Genomic DNA, 20,759 nt, shown 5'->3' with positions numbered 1-20,759 from the left:
AAAATCTAGAAAAAAAATGCAACTGCGCAGTGTCACCTTTTTACCATTTTTCTGTCTTCTTCATCTTTGATATGTCAATTTCGACTGACCTGTCTTTTCATCTAAGACTGCAAATCTGTTTCCTTTCTTTTCTTCAATAGCTCTAAAAGGACCCTCAAACTTTGGACCTAACTTGTAATTTAGTTCATGTCTTACATTGATTTTTAGGAACACATTGTCTCCAATAGCAATTTTAACATCTTATGATTTTTCATTACTTCTTTCCACCATTACTCGGGTCTTAACCTCGAGATTACGGCTGAGACAAGCACGTCTCTCCTTTGCTGTGGAAATTAATGCCTCAATTGTATCTTCTCCGTGATGAGGTATAGGTAGCAAATCAAATGTGCCTTGCGCTTGACAACTAAACAATGCTTCAAGTGGAGACATTTTAATGGAATCACTGACCATAGTATTAATGTTATGTCTAACTAAATCTATATATCTATCCCAGTTTCTATCGTTTCCTCCCATAGCCTTCCTGAGATCTTCAAGCACTTTCCTGTTTGCTCGTTCAAATAACCCATTAGCTTCAGGTCTGTATGGAATAATTGTTACTTTCTGTATCCCCATGACTTCTGCTAAACACTGTTTACAAATTCTCTACCATTGTCGGTCAACAAAACCTCGGGTGAGCCATATCTGCAGATGACCCCATTGAAAAATGCTACAGCTACTTCTTCGGCCATTTTATGTTGAGGAAGATTCCTTGTGTTCATAACAGTGTTGGTGCTACTGATAGATATGGTCAGGATACTTTTTATTGGCATCATATGGTAGCAGAGTTGAGGAACCATGTTGTTTCTTGCAGCATTTGTAACAAATATGGTATATAGTAAGCACAAAAATCCATGAGATCACATGATTTCCCATCACACCATGGTCATAAAAAATGGATATTTTCAGTTGGAAAATGCAATTATTTTATTTCATTATTCTTTAAATTTTGGAATTAATTCCTTGGAGAGTTTAAAGGTACAAACTGTAATTAGCAATGTTGAAAGTCATTTTGCATGGTGTGACATTCTGGACACTGTGGTCCTCAGTACACACCAAGGGAATTCTAAAAGCTAGCAAAAGAATGGTTTCAAACATGTAAAATCCTCCCCTTACCATCATCGGTCAAATGGCAAAGCAACAAAATGCACTGAAGATGATGAAACTGATTTTCCAAAAAGCAAAGAATATTCCAACATATCACTTGCACAACGCAGTTACCAACCACAGGAAAGTTACTCAACCCAGGTTAGTAGATGGAGTGCCAGAAATTCAGGCCAATAATCTTCAAAAACAGGCACAGTATTACGATAGAGGAAGGAAAAACTGAAATAGCCGGAGCCAGAAGTTGTCCAAGTGTTCACCCAGGCCTAGGTGGAAAGGTGTAGAGAGGAGGACAAATCAATGAAGAGGTGTCACCGAGGAAATACAAAGAATTGGCTGTTGGAAAGGTCTACACATATTCACTTGAACTCCCACTGTCCCAAGGACAGGAGACAGGGTCAAGGTCATCGTCAAAACAAGCCCGGCCCAAACGCCTCACACGAAGAAATTGATAATCTTATTAGCAATATAAGTAGAATGTGAAATTAATACAGTAATGTAGTTACACTATGTAATATTATTTAAATATAATGCATATAATTAACCAACCCTTAGTAAACTAAGCATTGTAAACAAAAGTAATAGCAACACCCCAAAACCCCAACTGCCATCCTCTTGGAGTTATAAATAGATTGGAGGCTTTTATCGTCCCTTAATTCTTGCTTGACAAAGCCTGCGATACTCGAAGTGAAACGGACCGTAGCAAGTGAAATGAAAACCACAACCTGACCGTGTTTCCTTGTAAGGAGTTTTGAAGAAAGGCAGAAAGCAGAAGTGAGAAAATATGAAAGTCAGTATCAAAGAAGTTATTGCCACAGATAGATAGATAGATAGATAGATAGATAGATACATAGATACATAGATCGATCAGCTCGTGTTTACTGCATAACCATGATAAATAGGTAAAAATTACCTTTATTTAAAATACACATGGGACTTACATATATCTTCATAATGCCCTAAAAACAAACAAATGTCACTGAAAACTCCAAAAACATTTTGGCCATCTTATCTATCTAAAAGTTTTGTTTACCATATTAGATACGTCGGCTACATTTAAATTCAACTTTGTATAGTACAAGGCAAAGTTCTCTCATCTGTCAATACGTTGAATAATATAAAATCTTGTTAAAATAGCATCTATTATTATATAATCAAGAATCTAAATCATAGATAGATAGATCTCACTGCTAAGTTCACCCATTCTTTATAGTGTAAGAGCCACAATGGGTCTAGAACGGGCCCAAGGCATAAGCGAACTAAGCAGCTGCTTAGGGGCCCCCCCAAGTGTGTTTGCAAAATATTACATTAATTTAAAATTAGAAAAGCAAAAATAAATAAAATACAAAGTAAGTAAAAAAAAATAAAAATCTATTCAATACAATTAGTCACGAGCCACCACTTTAGTCTCGTCTCTATTTATGTACTCCGTGCTGCAACTACAAATCCAGTTGATTAACGTGCCAATTAAGTCCAATTTAATTCGGCAACGGACCTACTGTCATGTTCTGTTACTTACAAATACAAATTCAATATGCCCCACATTACATCACTCTAAAATTTAAGAAATGCAAATAATACTGGACCATATTGTGAATTTGCCTCTTAGTTCATGAATTGATCAAGCATTTAAATCAAGTAATAGTTAAGCACCAGTGGTGGTGGCGATCAGGGGGGGAACAAAAGCCAATCCAGTTTAGGGCCCCATAAAGGCTTGGCCCGGCCCTGGCAATGACCCTTTTGCAGATTAATCTTATAACAGTTTTGAATAAAATTTCACTGAAAGTCATGAAATCTAGGAGATTAAAACCCACTTATTTCAGCTCATATACACGTATATCTGTTAAATTCAGATACATTCTGCAATACAGACAAATATTCGGGCATAAACTCTTATCAAGGAAAATTAGTGAACGAAACCATAATAGCTACACATACCTCTAGTTCTTCACAGGCCATGTAATAGATCTCCCTATCTGGCTTTTCAATTTCTAGATCTCCACTGACTATGATGCTATCGAAGTATTTCTTGCATCCCAGTTCATTTATCTTCTCCCACTGCGCCACAGAAGGTCCTGTAAGAAAATTATTCCCTTAATGGACGGATTCCTCCTTGGGGAGTAGTAATAACTGGTTTGGGGTGGTGGATGGATTGATCCTATAGATAAACAATACTAAGCGTCATCGATTTCCAAAGAATCGGGTGGGAAAGAGGTGCCAGTACTTTTATAGCCCATAAATTCACTAATGGCAACTTGTACACTGGCTAAAATCACGAGTCCGGCGGCTTTGACTGCCTGGTATGGGCTTGAAGGGAGAATTTACTGTGCTCTCTCTCACATGATGTCTTTTTGTAAATTTGCTCATAAATATACCAAGGGGTTGCAGTTGGTTTTTGTTCTTGTCTTTTACGATAATATGTCAGTTGTGAATGTAATTTTGCAAAAAAATATTAGAAAAATATGAAACAATAAAAAAAAAGTTACTGAATCTTCGTTCTGGTAAATTTACGTAAATATTTTTCAACAAATATGCTAAGAATTTGTTACTTATTTTATTTCTTATCTGTTTTGATATGGTGTGAGCTGTAATTATAATGTTACAAAATAAAATAAAATTATTTATTAGAAAAAAACATATATAAGTTGGTAAATTTTATGATTGTCTTGTAAAAGAGGCCCTACAAGGGGTTGTAAATAGTCATTTTCTACTTCTCGTGGAAGGTAGGGAAAATGTTTTAGAATTTTTGTCCTTTCACCATGTGCATTTGCATATCTTCTTCTTTCCATTGGTGTGTTTTTTTTTCGTAAATTTGCCGATCTCAAAGTTTTGCCGGCTCCTATTATTATCATGTTAAAGGTTATTGCTGCTTCAGTGGCATTCATCCTGTAGAAGTTCTGATAACCGTTTACTCGGTGTTACTAAGATTGGGCAGTAATGCACATTGTAAAAGCAGAACTAGGTATAATAATTATTTTACGTCACAGAGGTACGTGAAATGTGAGGTGTGAACCCCAAAAATTTAGTCATTTCGAATGTCTCTCAAAAACGATATTATTGAACATTGCATATTCTGCCACGACGTTTTGCTTAGCTCTTCCAGGCATACTCTTAGGCGGAGGGGGGACTGAGGGACTATGGCTGGCATGGAGTCCTGTTTTTATCTCATGGGTTCAGCCGGGGGTCTTCTGGGCTCTGAATTTTGGTTGGCTGGGTGCACAGAGATGGTTTTCTATTGACTACTGGGTACTGCCTTCAAGCCAGTCTCTAGATTTGATATCTGCACTGCTGTAACCTGTTCGATCTTTGGCGTTGAGTGACGTCACGGCGGGCCAAATTTTGATTGTTTGACTGCTGTGTGACGTCACGGGTTTGCATGGCGTCACCATGGGCCCAATTTTGATTGGCCAACAGGTGTGTGGCGTCACTGCTATTACTCTGGGTTTCTACTTCAGTATTATCTTTGTTAGTGGTGTTGTCGTACTAAGATGTGGAATTTCGCTGGTTTCTGTGGGTGGAGAATAGGCCCCTCTTCGTACAGATATCTAGAAAGGTCCACAGTGAAGCTTCCAGGTTGTTGAGTGGTGCCGTTCACTGGTCCATGTAGACTCTATCTAATATGATGTCACTATTGTCGACAGGCAAGTTGGTAAAGAGAGATTCTACATCAAGCGAGGCAATAGTTCCTGTGCCCAGGAGCCACGAATTTCTTCTAGGAACTCTACCAAAGATCACAGGTTACACTGGTTCAGGACGTAGGGTATCAAGATTTGGTTCAGGCAATTGCCCAAGGCATAAGTCGGGGTGGGCGTTTAGTTGATTATAGGGCGGAGAGGGTTCCCATTCTTATGGGTTTTTATGTTCCCATAAAGGTAACCCATGCCGTAGTCTCCTTGGATGGGCGGGAGGTGGACTGCATTTGTGGCTGCGTTACCACCACTAATGACCCAGTTAGCATTCCTCTTGATTTTTTTGGAGGGGTTTCATTTAAGGCCATCAAACTTTGTGCTGTCGGACAAGATGGCATAAAGTTTTTCATGATACCTCTCGTTTCAATAAAATGAAAAGGCTGCCATTTTGTCCACACAGCACATAGTAATGCCCTCCTTCGCTCTTAGCTCATTTGCTGCTTCTTTCATCTCACAGGTGAAGATACCGTTGGAGCAGGATCCACTTTCCGTGACTGGACAGTGTCGGTGGTCCTTAAAATTGCTTGGGCTCACTAATTGTTGGATGGGGTCTCGGAGGAGCTTAATTTCGAGCCATTTTTCATTGGGCTTTGGCTTAGACGTTAAGTGGAAATTAACCTCATTCTAAACACCACATCTTGGTCGGGAGATGGTATGTAGTCAGTGAGATTGATATAGCCTTGTGTTTGTTGTGGGACTCGCAGTTTACCACCATTGAGGGCGATCAACTTGTGCCAAGACAGCAGCCTTTGTTTTGACTGAAACAGAGATACCAGATAAACTAGATGCCATATTGACTGACAACACGAAGTTTGAGCACCTTACTTCAAACCCCACCGAAGAAATCAAGAGGGATGCTAACTGGGTCACTAGTGCTGTTAACACAGCCACAAATGCAGTCCACCTCCGCCCATTCACAGACATCTACCTGGTTACCTTTAAGGGAACGTAAAAACCCATAAGAATGGGGGCCCCTCTGCCCTATAATCGGCTAGATGCCCACTCTGACTTATACCTTGGCCAAATGCCTGAACCAAATCTTGACACCCTACGTCCTGAGCTGGTATAGCTTGCGATCTTCGGTAGAGTTCCTCAAAGAAATTTGTGACTCCCCAGTCACAGGAACTATCACCTCACTCGACGCAGACTATCTTTTTACCAACGTGCCCATCGACGATACCATTGACATCATACTAGATAGTCTACAGGGACCTCTCAAAATCCCGGAAGCTTCATAGCGGGCCTTTCTAGATATCTATATGAAAAGGGGCCCCTTCTCCACACACAGAAACCAGATATTCCGCCAGAAGAATGGTGTCGCAATGGGCTCCTGCTTAGAGATCCACTTCGCTAACTTCTACATGGGAATTGTGGAGGATAGAGTCTTCGCCCAGGTATAGAGCCGCTGCAAGTATACGCAATATATTGATGATATCTTCATGCAAGCCGACGACGAAGATGAGGTCGAAGCCCTTCGCTGCATGTTCCAGCAATGTAGCGCACTAAACTATACTGTTGAGTTTAGCACCGGTGATGGGCTCGTCTTCCTCGATGTCCTTGTTACCAACACCGAAGACGACCTCCATACTTCTGTCTACACGATAATTGGCATGGCTCCCAATTTTGCGATTGCTCAATGCGCTCTTTATTCAAGAGCAGAAGCCCTCAATGAATACCACACAAGAGACCTTCCTGCTGCAACTAATGTGAGAAAAAACACCACAAAAGCAAGCAATACCATTATGCTGCAGCTAAATTCCACCCCATTGCCAGACAATACCTCCAGAAAAGACAATATTGAAGCGAAAACCCAAAGTATCACCAGCAATGACGCTACACATTTTGGCCAATCAAAATTGGGCCCATGGTGACATCATGCAACGCCATGATGCCACATAGCAGTCGACTAATCAAAATTCGGCCTGCCGTGACATCACACAACCCCAAAGTTCGAGCAGGTTGTAACAACACAGATATCAAGTCTAGAGACTGGCTTGAAGGCAGCCCCCAATAGCCAATAGAAAACCATCTCTGTGCACCAAGCCAACCAAAATTCAGCGCCAGAAGACCCCCAGCTGAACCCCTGATATAAAAACAGAAGGACTCTACAGCAGCCACAGTCCCTCAATCCCCTCCGCCTGAGAGGATGCCTGGAAGGCTAGAAGAGCTAAGCGAAATGTCACGGCAGAATATTTAAGATAAGATATTTAATAATATAGTTTTTGACACATTCGAAATGACTAACTCTACGGGGTTCTCAACTCACATATCACTTACCTCTGTGAAATAGAATTTATATTACACCTATCTCTGCTTTTACAATGCCAGCATAGTTGCGTTACTCTTCAGTCTTAGTAACAACGAGAAAGCCGTTATCAGAAAAATAGAGAAGAGCCTCTACAAGATCATTGCCGGTGAAGAAGCAATAACCTTTAACATAACATGCTAGAGAGGGTCTCCTACCCAATTTTATTATCATTATTATTATTTTGAATGCGTAAAAAATTAGTATGGATCAAACTGAAAAGATCATTTACTTTTCAAGAAAATGCCGGAAGGCTCTGCTTTAACGCCTCTAAGTTGCAACAAACGCAGAAATTAATACACATACTTACGTAGGTATTAAATGAAGATGAATGCACCAACAGATTAATAGCGACATACCTCACAAACACGCCAAAAAAACTAAAACAACTATACAAGACATTACCTTAAATTAATATCGGAACCATTCTGACAGAATTAAAGAATAAAGAGCTATCTGGAGACAGTGGCGGATCTAGATATCTTTCATATGGGGCCACTTAGGATTATCAAATTTATATGTAACATGTACACATACAGCACATACATATCGATATTTATGTATGTATGCTACACATATTCACACAGTAGTAGTTGTTGCTGTTGAATTAATCAATAACTATCCACACTTTTGTTACTAATAATGATTTAATGAAAGAAAACAATGCTCTATTATTCATGTCCATGGGGGCGTAACCAGGTGGCCCACCTTAAATTCGCCACTGTCTGGAGAACACAAACCTCATAATGAACAACGTTTGCCAAAGATAATTCCTCTTATAGATTAGCAAGACTCTTTACGAAAATACAGAGGTTCGTGGCAACTATGTGGCCGAATTACCGCCAGGAAAAAAAATGCTTTGTAAAAAGGCAAAAAAACTTACAGGAAACTGACAAATTCTTACGTCAGAATCTTGCCATTATGTTTATAAAATAGAAAAAACTAATAAAACGAAAAGAGATATGACAGAACATAACACTGCGAATTCAAAAACACTTTCTAAGAAATCACTCATCACTTGACTGCGTCTGAGTAGTAGTGGTGGGCGTAATCGATTATTAGTAATCGATTACACCGATTACTTTGAAAAAATCTCGGTAGTCGATTATGTTTCGAAGTAGTCGATTACCGTCTTGGTTTTTATTTTTTTTTTTTTTTTTTTTACGAGACAAATTTCTTTCTTTGTTAATATCCGTTAGAGGAGCCTTACACTGCGTGGCAGCGTGGGTGAAGTTTGCAAAAAAGGGGTGGATGCCACATTGGAACTGAAGCAGTACACAGCTAAAAGAAAGATAGCAAGAACCGATGATCCACTGGAATTCTGGAAACGGCACAGTGAACAATATCCCCGGCTGAGTATTTTAGCAAAGAAGTATTTATGTGTCCCAGGAACATCAGTGCCATCTGAAAGACTCCATTCAAAGGTTGGAGAACTAATTTCAGCGAAAAGAAATAAAATAAAACCAAAACATGTAAATATGTTCCTATTCATGAACAAAAATGAATAGAACAGATGAACGGGTGTTGATTAGTACTTAATTTTGATATTTGTAAAACATTTATATTTCTTTTAAAACGATTTTCAAAATCTATTTTACTTTCTAGTAGTAAATAATAAATATGTTCTTATTTAAAAACAAAAATTTATAAACTAAATAGAAGTATTAAACTTATCTTTATTTCTTTAAGAGTTAAGACGTTTATTTTTCATTCAAAGAGAAGTTTTTCATTTTCTTATCAGCTAGCCCTTCATATCTTCATGAAAAAAAAAGAATAAGAATAATCATGTTTTATTTTAGGATAAAGACTCGGGGAATTTTTTTTCTTAATTCATTATTCATATAAATGGATTATCGATATTTGTGTGCATAATGGAATAACAAACACAATACATATAGGTTTAAACTTGAACTTATTGCCAATGCCAGTCCTCATTTGTTATAATTTCCCAGGATTCTTGGCTCAGAGAGAGAGAAATAAACCATAATTGTATAAATTTAGACCAAGGACCACTGGACTTGATTATACTGTAGTAGTACGTGTAATGTACCAGTTTCCTGTGAAAGTAATTATTAAGTAATCGATTACTAATCAATTACTGATCACCAAAGTAATCGAAGTAATCGACTACCAAAAAAAATGAGTTTTGCCCGTCACTGCTGAATAGCAATAACTTATTTTGATAACAAGAAAGCATCACAAGTGTATTATATCTGTTGCTCACCATTGGTTATAAGCCCCAGGTTGAAGTCGGTCGATAACTCGTCTAATAAACTCGTAACATCAGGATTCAAAGAGAGCTGGCTAAACCTCTCCGATTTCCACAAAGAATAGACGTCATCTGAAACAAGACATGAAAATGAGGCTATAGGTACATACCATCAAGCATAGCCTAAAGCAAGGTCCACATATATATATATATATATTACACACGCACACGCACACGAACACGCACACGAACACGCACACATTAATATATATATATATATATATATATATATATATTATATATATATATATATATGTGTGTGTGTGTGTGTGTGTGTGTGTATGTATAATGTATACAGCAGAAGCTTTCGATGACCTGCACGGTCCTCCTTGTCAATCTAACATTAGTTACAACAAGTGGCTTCATAAAACTTTTTTTTTTTTTACTTACTATATATATATATATATATATATATATATATATATATATATCTATATATATAATATATATATATACATATATATATAGTCCCACGACAATGGACTAGCGCATGCTGACGTTTGCAGATCGTGGTTGTTAATGGAACTTATAATTATCATTATTCTTTTTTTTTTTATCAAAATCATCCTATCCGACTGGGTGGTTTTTGTTATAGTGTGAGGTTCCAGGTTGCATCCTGACTCATAGGAGTCCATCACTTATCTCACTAAGAGCACACTCTTCTGCATGAGTCCTGGGGCTACTTCGGCATCTGGTTTTCAAGGCTCCTTTTCAGGGATCTTGGGATCATACCTAGTGTTCTTATGATTATAGGTACAATTTCCACTGGTGTATCCCATATCCTTCTAATTTCTTTTTTCAGGTCTTGATACTTATCAATCTTTTCTCTCACTTTCTCTTCTACTCTGGTGTTCCATGGTATTGCGACATCAGTGAGTGATACTTTCTTCTTGATTTTGTCAGTCAGCGTCACGTCTGGTCTATTGGCACGTATCACGCTATCTGTTCTGATACCATAGTCCCAAAGGACCTTTGCTTGATCGTTTTCTACCACTCCTTCAGGTTGGTGTTCGTACCACTTATTACTTACTGCAAGTTAACTGGTATTTCTCGCACAGGCTCCAGTGGAGGGCTTTTGCTTCAGAATCGTGCCTCTTTTTCTACTGGTTCTGTGCAAGTGCCGGACATTCGCTTGCTTTGGGTTTATAGTCTCGTTTTTCATATCACACTTCTTGCATATGGGTGAGATCTTATTCCCATCTATCGATTTTTAGACATATCTCGTTCTTAGGGCCTGGTCTTGTGCCGCAGTTAGCATTCCTTCTGTTTCCTTCTTAAGTTCTTCCCTCTGTAGCCATTGCCATGTTTCATCGCTGGCCAATTCTTTAGTCTGTCTCATGTACTGTCCGCGCATTGGTTTGTTGTGCCATTCCTCTGTTCTGTTCGTCATTCTCCTGTCTCTGTATATTTCTGGGTCTTCGTCTACTTTTATCAGTCCTTATTCCCATGCACTCTTGAGCCACTCGTCTTCACTGGTTTTCAAATATTGCCCCAGTGCTCTACTCTCGATGTTTACGCAGTCCTCTATGCTTAGTAGCCCTCTCCCTCCTTCCTTTCGTGTTATTTATAGTCTGTCTGTGCTTGCTCTTGGGTGTAGTGCTTTGTGTATTGTCCTGTGTTTCCTAGTTTTCTGTTCTATGCTGTGGATTCAGCCTTCGTCCACTCCACTACTCCTGCGCTGTATCTGATTATTATTATCATTTTTATTATTGTACAAGATGTAAACCTTGTTTTTTTCAGCACTATCATTATCATAATATACAAACTCAGTAATGGGTTTGATTATTATTACTCTTGCTATTGTCACCGTAAGTTAAAAAAGATCGATGGTTTTCCATTATTCTAACGAACATACCGAACGTACTGAACTGGCAAAGACCCCGACCGACCTTACAATGAGCAAGCTCGGTCAAATTTTCAAGGCCACAGACCTCTCCTAATAAATAAGTGATATTAATATCATTACTATTATTATGACAATTAAGAATCAATAAATTAAGTGGTCACAAAAGTGAATGTGTTACCTCTAATATTTACTTCAAATGTTCTAATGTAAGTTTACGACTGAGACATGAAGCAGAATTACACTAATCATATATATGTGTGTGTATATATATATATATATATATATATATATATATATATATATATATATATATATATATATATATATATATATATAACACACATATATATGATTAGTGTAATTCTGCTTCATGTCTCAGTCGTAAACTTACATTAGAACATTTGAAGTAAATATTAGAGGTAACACATTCACTTTTGTGACCACTTAATTTATTGATTCTTAATTGTCATAATAATAGTAATGATATTAATATCACTTATTTATTAGGAGAGGTCTGTGGCCTTGAAAATTTGACCGAGCTTGCTCATTGTAAGGTCGGGTCGGGGTCTTTTGCCCAGTTCAGTACGTTCGGTATGTTCGTTAGAATAATGGAAAACCATCGATCTTTTTAACTTACGGTGACAATAGCAAGAGTAATAATAATCCAACCCATTTACTGAGTTTGTTATATATATATATATATATATATATATATATATATATATTATATATATATATATATATATATATATTCCCCTCGGGTGGAAGTTATTCCTTAGTAAAGGGAATTCGATGTTGAGTGACGCGAGTGGCTCAATTTTTAAAATTATTGTATAAAGAAAAAGTCGCATTTGTAAGTATAAGTGACAAACTTACACATCATCTATCATAGTGGAGGTGGACTGACATCGAATCTAAGTACAGAACCCGAATTTGACGGGAATATATACAGCAGAGTCGGTTCCTTCTTGTATCATGTCTTGACAGCTGAACGAATTCAGTACGAGTAACTACCAATCGCTGACCCTAAATCAAAGGTACGGATTTGAATCCTGGTCAGAGTTGATACACTTTTCAGTTAAAATTCCCCTTGGAAGTAAGTTATTCCTGAAGTAAAATCAATTGGTATTAAGTGATATCTATGGCTTTTCATATATATATATATATATATATATATATATATATAGATATATATATATATACATATATATATATATATATATATCTATATATATATAGATATATATATGTGTGTGTGTGTGTGTGTGTGTGTGTGTATGTATATAATGCGTGCGTGCAAGTGCTTCTTTATGCAAATATAATTCGTAGCATCCCGCAATTGCAACTGATCTCGGCACTCTCCTTACCCAGTAGATCATGGTTTTCCTCTGGTAGGACAAGCAACCAAATATTAATCCTCCATTTGTCTAAGCCATCGAGATCCGTTTCATAATCTGGAGCTGGAGCCTCCCGGAATTTATGGAGGAATTCACTGGTAATTTTCTTGCTGTCTTCTCCTGACAAGCCTTGGTTTTCCAGCCACGAAGCTACCTGGAAAGTAGAAGAAATGTCATCATTATTCATCTTTGCATTCATGTCACCCAGCACAAGCACTCCTTCTCTATCTCCTAAAACCAGAAAGTGACTAAAAGTGATTCTAGTCGGGACTCTTCGTTTCCCAAAAACAGTCTTGTGAATTTCATAGAAAATGAGAGATTGAATTGGCATCCATCTACAAGTATATACGATACTATACATAAAACGACAATATTGGTATATCTCTCTCTCTCTCTCTCTCTCTATCACACACACACATACATACACATACACACAATATCTAATTTGCTCTACCTCAGAAATAATATATATATATATATATATATATATATATATATATATATATATATATATATATATACACACACACACACACACACACACACAGAAAGAGAGAGAGAGAGAGAGAGAATGTTATGATGTAATTTTCTATATGTACAAGAAGTGATGTATGTAATTTTAATATGAATGTTACAAGTTAGACCGCAGGCCAAGCGCTGGGAACTATGAGGTCATTCAGCGCTCAGAAGCAGTTCCACTACGAAACAAATGTAAGGGGGTGGAAAGTAAGATGGAAGAAAGAATATGAATGGCGGCACAGTAAGAGGAAAGAAAGGGGTTGCAGCTAGAGGCCGGAGGGACGCTGCAAAGAGCCTTAAGTAATGCCTACAGTGTACCGCGTGAGATGCACTGACTGCACTACCCACCCTACGTGGTATTTTTTTTTCATGTATGAGAAATATCCCCATATATATTATATTATTAATAATAATTATTGAAGTATCTTTGTAACGTCAGATATCACAATAATGAATATTAATAATTTAGATAACGTATAGCGGGAGAAGATTTTTGTGACTCACCACCGGTTGGTTCCGGGGCTGTCATCGAGTGACATGTCACGGTGGGATGATCCCTTCTGTTGGGATTCGAGGGATAGATAAGTCGCGCGACAGGCAAGATGAGAGATGGGGGCCATTCAACTAAACTTTTTTGGTCCATACGAGAAGGAGGAGATGATTGCACAATGTTGCATCATCTTTTGTCCCAAAACGTTTTTTACATTTAAAATGACGTCATCTCGTTTCCCTGAAATGTTCTATGAGTCCCTCATAGTGGAGACAGAATTCATTTTCATCGAGACACTTGAAACCTTGCGTATCACACTAATAGTAATATCTTCTCTCTCTTTCTCAGATACAGCTAGTAATATAAAATATTTTATTGTGGTCATTACTACTAATCTTAGCGTATGAGATCCGATACACATTAATTAATGTTTATCCGGTAACGGCGCCTATCAGTTGAAAAACAACTGAAAGGTATTGTACTTTTTATAGGTTTTAAAGTTTAATTTACAAAGGTGATTGAATTTTGTAAATTTAATCATTTTACATATTCATATGTTTTGTATAATTGTGTGTTTTTAGTCTCATTTGAATTCTTTGATTAATTCTTTTTTAATTTAATACTTCTATATATTTTGTGTGGTTACAATTTTATTTTACATTTTAACAATTGTGCAGATTTAACTTTTGCTTACTTAGATTTTCACTTCTTTGTGTTTCTTCATAATTTAACTTTTGCTTACATAATTCAGAAATTAATTAGGTTTGTGTTTTCAAGTCATAGTAATTTTCCTTCAAAGTAATATTGTGAGTTTTGATTATAAATCTTAGATTAATAATAAATTTTTTTAACTTAAATATTTTACTGTAGTTTCATTTATTGGCCACCATTGGTCGGAATTACATTGTAAATAAAAACAGAGAGATAGTTTCGTTCCTTCGGTTTTTCTGTCATTTTACTGACGTGACTCTAATTGAGGAGAGAGTTACAGTTGTGTGATGGAGTGATGCCCTTTGTTCAACTTTAATATATTTATTATATATGTGTGTGCGTGTGTGCGTGTACCTCACAATTGTTTTGATAAACTTTAATAATATATTTTGATACCTCACATTGCTGATCATTTTTTTAAGGGGTCATTGTTGCCTTTAGAGTATTCAGTCGTATTTTTTTTTTAATGAGAGTTCAGGTATTTGGATGTAGTAAGGTGAGTTTTGAATTCTATGATAGGCAAGTGTAGTAACCAGGTATTTGGAAAACTTCTTGACAAGATTATATATATATATTATATATATATATATATATATATATATATATATATATATATATATATATATATATATGCATATATGCATTAAGCTACAAATTTCCTTTAATATCCAATTCGCTCTATCTCGGAATTAATATATTCTCACATATGTTAACCGAAGGAGAATTTTTTAGTTCATAATGATTTCGCTCTCTCGTGGATTCGAACCAGCGGACAGAGGAGAAATCAGGACTTCAGTGAAGCTACCTACTCTAACTTGCTGCCTGAGTCGAATTCGCGAGAGGACGAAATTATTATAAACTCAAAAAAGAACCTTCGGTTAACATATCTGAAAATACATTAATTCTGAGGTATAGCGAATTGGATATTAAAAGCCTAATGCATGTATATGAATTACGGTAATGTGATAAAAATTCATATATATATATATATATATATATATATATATATATATATATATATATATATATATATGATATAAAGATAGGGATTATAAAGGAAAATATGTACCAGGAATCCAACACCCCTGAAGAATTAGTAGGCGACCCACAACAGTGGTACAATTAAAGAGGTTTACAAAAGATTAAGTCCAACTACTCAAAACTAGGGATAAGACAATTAAAAGATTATACTAGCCGGTGACTAACAACAACAAAATTTATAAAGTAACACTCAATAGCCCTCATTTTGGTAGAAATAACAATATTTTTTACAAAGTGAACATTTTCACAAAAAATGTAGCAAACATACCGGTTACGAAGAAAATGTCTATAAGGTAAGTTATTTGTAATTAAGTCAGTGATTTTATCTTCAAGGTCATTCTTAAACATTTTACTTATAGAAGGGTTCAAATAATACAAGCCAGAGCTAAGGTTAAAATTACAATTGGAAGTAAGTTCTATATGGCAGATTCTAAATAACTTGTTCAGATGTTTTAGTCCCTACTTTCTCCAAGTCTCTCATGGCTGCACATTCAACCAGAATTCAACTGAGATTCCTTTAGAAGTGCCTGTCTGAACAAGTGCCCACTAAATCCTTGCTACCATGGCGCTTAAGAAGACATGACCATCACCCATTCAATGAAATCAGTGCCATACTGTTAGCAGCCACCAAGCAAAAAGAGAAACCAAAATTTAAGCACTGTAAGGTACAAATGCTGAAAACCGTAGACAGCCTGTGTGGGACTGACATGGTCTTCTCTTGCTGACGGAGTCCTCGAACAGATGGACGATCTTGTCTCCGGACAAGAGAAATCCCTCAGGTTGAGTGCGTCTGTCAGAAAGTTCTGGATAAACCTAAGTGCTGTTTTACGTTATTTTTATTATTGCATATCTCCATGTAGTACCATAAGCCTTTTCTATGGCATATCCTCTGCGTGTATGGTCTACGAAGTTGGACAGAGAATCTAATGTATACCAGTTGCATTGTGATCCAAATTGGGTGGGTGTCAGAAATTCATTTTCTCGAATCTGCCATGCTAGTCGAGAATTTACCATTTTCTCCAGCATTTCCCATAGGCAACTTGTTAAAGAAATTGCCTGTAATTATCTACATGACTGGGATCCTTTCCAGATTTGGGTATAGGAATAATTATAGTTTTATGCCATTCATCAGGAAATAAATTTCGAAACCATAAATTATTATAAAACCGTAAAAGATTTGACTTTACCAAAGTAGATTTATTACTGTTCAAGAGAGTATGCCAACACTTCCATATTAATTTGTTTTAAATATATAACTTCAGCTGTTTCAGAATTTATTGTTATTAATTCTCGATTGTTTTTCTTTCTGTAGAAGTGTTCATCTAAATTCTTATCACTACTTACATTTGCTAAGTTTTCTCCAGTTACATTAGTTATTTACTTTGGATCAAGCTTTTTTTTTCTTTTAATATGGCGTGTCTAGGTAGTTTAACAGGGTTACAATTAATTTTCCTGAAATTTTTTATGGGAGTATTGTTAGAGATCTGATACATCTTTCCTCCATGAAATGATTCTTCTTTTAATTTTGCAAATATTTTGTTATATAGAGGTTTTAATGTAACAATTTCAAATAATAATATATTCCTGTTTTGTAGATTTGCTCCTAATATTGGTAATGTTTTATTCATTTTCTTACAAAACTTTATCTAAATTACAGAGTCTTCTCCCTACCGAGTGCTTTACATTTATTAATTCTGTTAGCTTATCAGACCACCAAAGGAGCTGTATTTTGTTGTTAGAGGTTTCGATTTTGCTGTTGCTTTATCCGCAAAGTTTTTAATGATATCAACAACGAATTCAAATATTGGGATATGCCTACTATGGGTTTCACAGACAGTGCAAGCACGTTTTTTGGCAATAACTCTGTAAGGAACACTCGTATCAGTACGAGATTTTGCTATAGTGTATTACACCCCGTGCCGTAATTTATGAGTATCACGAATCGCTAATTGTAAAGAATTAAGACAATTGCCCCTGTACCAAGGGACAAAAATTCGATTAACCAGAAATGGATGCGAACACAACAGTATAAAAAAGCTCCGCCTACCCTTCCACCGCCCCCCCCCCCCCTTCTTTTTTTTTTTTTTTCATCCCTCACCTGCCCTCCCCCTCCCTGTGTGAAAGTTGCCTCAGTTTAAACTTAATTTGCATGATTTTTTTCTACCTATCTCTCTAATAATTCACATTGCTGTATATTTCTAATAATCCACTCGGTTGTTACCTGCCAGTTGACTGATTTATTTATGCATTGATCCGCTCATAAAAGAAACATTCATGACTTGAAAATATATGCATCAGTATAATCAAGGCTTTAATGAATATCCGGTAGAAAGGCTAAATTTTTATTTGTAACACATAGAGTAACTATAACCAATTACCTATTCAAACCAATCTGATGGCAACTGGCGGCTTTCTCTTTACTAAAAAAGTTGAAAAGTTGCGTGACAAACGCATTACTGCAACAATGCCAACAATTATGTTCGGAGGTGGTCATCTCTTCTTCACCTTCCTATTACAAGTATATGGCTGATGCGCTGAGTCCAAATGAGGATTGCGAAGAAAGTAACCAAACAAGTGTAACAGTCAATTTACCATCAATCATGGTGTCTATCGTTCTACTACTCCACCATACATTCAGATATCACTCGCTCTAATAACCATTTACAGAAGGCTACCACTACCACAGAGAGAGAGAGAGAGAGAGAGATAGAGAGAGAGAGAGAGAGAGAGAGGGAGGAGGGCAGTGGAGGGAAGAAAGTAAGAGGGAAAGGAAGGATAGGGGGTGGGGGTGGAGGGAGAGGATAAGCGTTTTTTTTTTTTTTTTTGTTTCTTTTTTTTTTTTTTTTTTTTTTTGTACTGTTGTGCTCGTATCCATTTCTGGGTAATCGAGTTTATGCCTCTTGGTACAGGGACAATTGTCTTTATTCTTTACAAATAGTGATTCGTGATACTCTTATAAATTATGGCACAGGGTGCAATACACTATAGCAAAATCTCGTACTGATACGAGTGATCGTTACGGAGTTATTGCCAAAAATCGTGCTTGCATTGTCTATGAAACCCATAGTAGTGCGTAATTCATATTACTCCCAATGTGCTTCATAAGTGTTATATAGTGAGGGACATATTTTGCAGGATCATTTTCTAATAGAAAATTAATAGTGAGAAATGATCAATGGTGTGCAAGGCATCAACTGTATTCCATTCCATTCCAGTCTATCTGCTATACTTGTATACAAACGAGTTAAGTCCACTGAGGAAAATGTTCCAAGTATTTTTTAATAATATGTGCTGACTTCGTCATCATTTATACATCACGTCATTTCAATCCATACATTCTTCTACTTTACTTCCTGCTCTGAGTTTGAACAATTACAGTCACATATTAGGTTGTGAACATTAAAATAACTTACTATTAATATACATTTCTTAGCATTGTTAAGTAATTCTTGAAGTTTATCAATGTCTTAATTTTTATTATGTTGGTTGTATAAATTATAAATTACATAATTGTACCTAAATTTCCTTTCTCCTCACGTGATGTTGATGCTCAGGGGTGTTTACTTATTGTTGATATTTTGCTGACATGTTGTAATCATCGTATCCTTAGTTCATATTCTTTTAGTAATCGTTGTATTTCTCCTAGGTGTAATCTGGTCTGAAAACCATTTGCGTTCAATTGCATAAAACAGCTATTGAAAGTGTTATGTTACAGTAGTCGAGGTTTGCTTTTTTGTTATTATCATCATCATCAACTTGGATTTTTTCCAATAATTTACTCACAACATTCATTTGTTTTTCATGGGTCCTCAAATCACCGGTTACTTTTTTATATTTCATGAAATGTCTTATAATGTATGATAAACCCTCCTCTGTCTTCATTATTGCACAATTCAGTGAAACAATCATTACATCCCCACATGTGTTATCAAGCATTTTTCTTGTTTCATTTGTTCTTATTGTACCAATTATTGGTAATGGAGTCATTTCTTCTCCCTTGACAGTCATTGTTATCTATGGTACGGTTCTCTTCCACTTTTCCACTTCTTCGGTGTTTTGGATATTTCCATCCATATTGTTTGTTTGTATGGTGTTTTTGCGTTGTATGAAACCAGTGGTTATTCAGCAACCGGACCAACGGCTTTACGTGACTTCCGAACCACGTCGAGAATAAACTTCCATCACCAGAAATACACATCTCTCACTCCTCAATAGAATGGCCGACAATCGAACCCGCGACCACCGAGGTGGGACGAAAACACCATACCAATCACGCCACCGAGACGCTCCTTGTTTTTGTCTTTGTTCGTTCCTCATATACTTTGTCCATGACGACTTTCCTCTATTACTTCTGTAGTAACATCTTCCTACCCTCCTATTTGGATTAACATTTCAAAGTAATTGGATACAATATTGTTCATTTTATTTGTACCCGTTTCTTTATTCTTTACCGTTTTAGTTTTTGTTTCTAAAGAATTAATTTCTCTTGAGATTTATACATACATACATATATATAGTATATTATATATATATATATTATATATATATATATATATATATATATATATATATATATATATATATATAGTATATTATAATAGCACGTATATAATATATATACACATATATCTTTATATTATATACACACACATATATATATATATATACATATATATATATATATATATATATATATATATAATATATATGTGTGTGTGTGTGTGTGTGTATATATATATATATATAAAAATCCTAGTTCTTGTTCAATAATTTGTTTAACTTTGGAACGTGAATTATCGGAATGAACTTCAACGTTCCAAAACTATGTATGCCGCAATTCCTTTCATTCATTCCAACAATTTACGTTCCAAAGTTAAACAAATTATTAAACAGGAACTAGGACTTTTGAAATTAAACCTCGATCCTATGAACCCCAAGAAAATTGGAGGTTTCTTCAGTTATAAGGACAAGCTTCAAGAATTCATGAAATCCAACATATATAAATTTCAATGCCCAAGATGCCTTGGTAATTACGTTGGATCCTTTCGAAGGCTGTTGCAGGTTCGAGATTATAGCCATATAAGTTTTAGTTATAGGACAGGGTCAAGAATATCCAATCCGGAATTTTCTAATATCAGGACTCGTGCACTCAAAAGCGCAATTACAGTGGAAAAATAAACATTTTTCAATAATAGGCACAACTAAACAAATAGCTTACTTAACTACCCTTGAGTCTTTATTTATCAAGCACCTCTATAATGTTTCTTCGTCTCCTCTGGCCTAAGTACTGTCTGGGAATGTACAAACTGTTGTGGTCACTTAGCTCTTTCCCTTCCTTGAATAGGTAGCCTT

At 36.1% G+C, this 20,759-nt stretch overlaps 1 protein-coding gene across 1 annotated transcript in view; it reads right to left on the bottom strand.

The window, feature by feature from the left end:
• Positions 1-20,759, bottom strand: part of LOC135222482 (neurochondrin homolog) — a 137,993-nt gene that overhangs the window by 8,323 nt on the left and 108,911 nt on the right. The window contains exons 4-6 of the mRNA XM_064260566.1: positions 12,617-12,800; positions 9,359-9,475; positions 3,079-3,215 (exon numbers count right to left, since the gene is read on the bottom strand). Of these exons, the coding sequence (XP_064116636.1) occupies positions 3,079-3,215; positions 9,359-9,475; positions 12,617-12,800 (438 nt within the window). The remainder of the gene's footprint in view (positions 1-3,078; positions 3,216-9,358; positions 9,476-12,616; positions 12,801-20,759) is intronic.

This window comes from Macrobrachium nipponense, chromosome 3 (genome assembly GCF_015104395.2).
Source record: "Macrobrachium nipponense isolate FS-2020 chromosome 3, ASM1510439v2, whole genome shotgun sequence".
NCBI classification, from domain to species: Eukaryota; Metazoa; Arthropoda; class Malacostraca; order Decapoda; family Palaemonidae; genus Macrobrachium; species Macrobrachium nipponense.
Note: the sequence above shows the minus strand (reverse complement) of the source record. Positions and strands in the feature narration are given on the sequence as shown.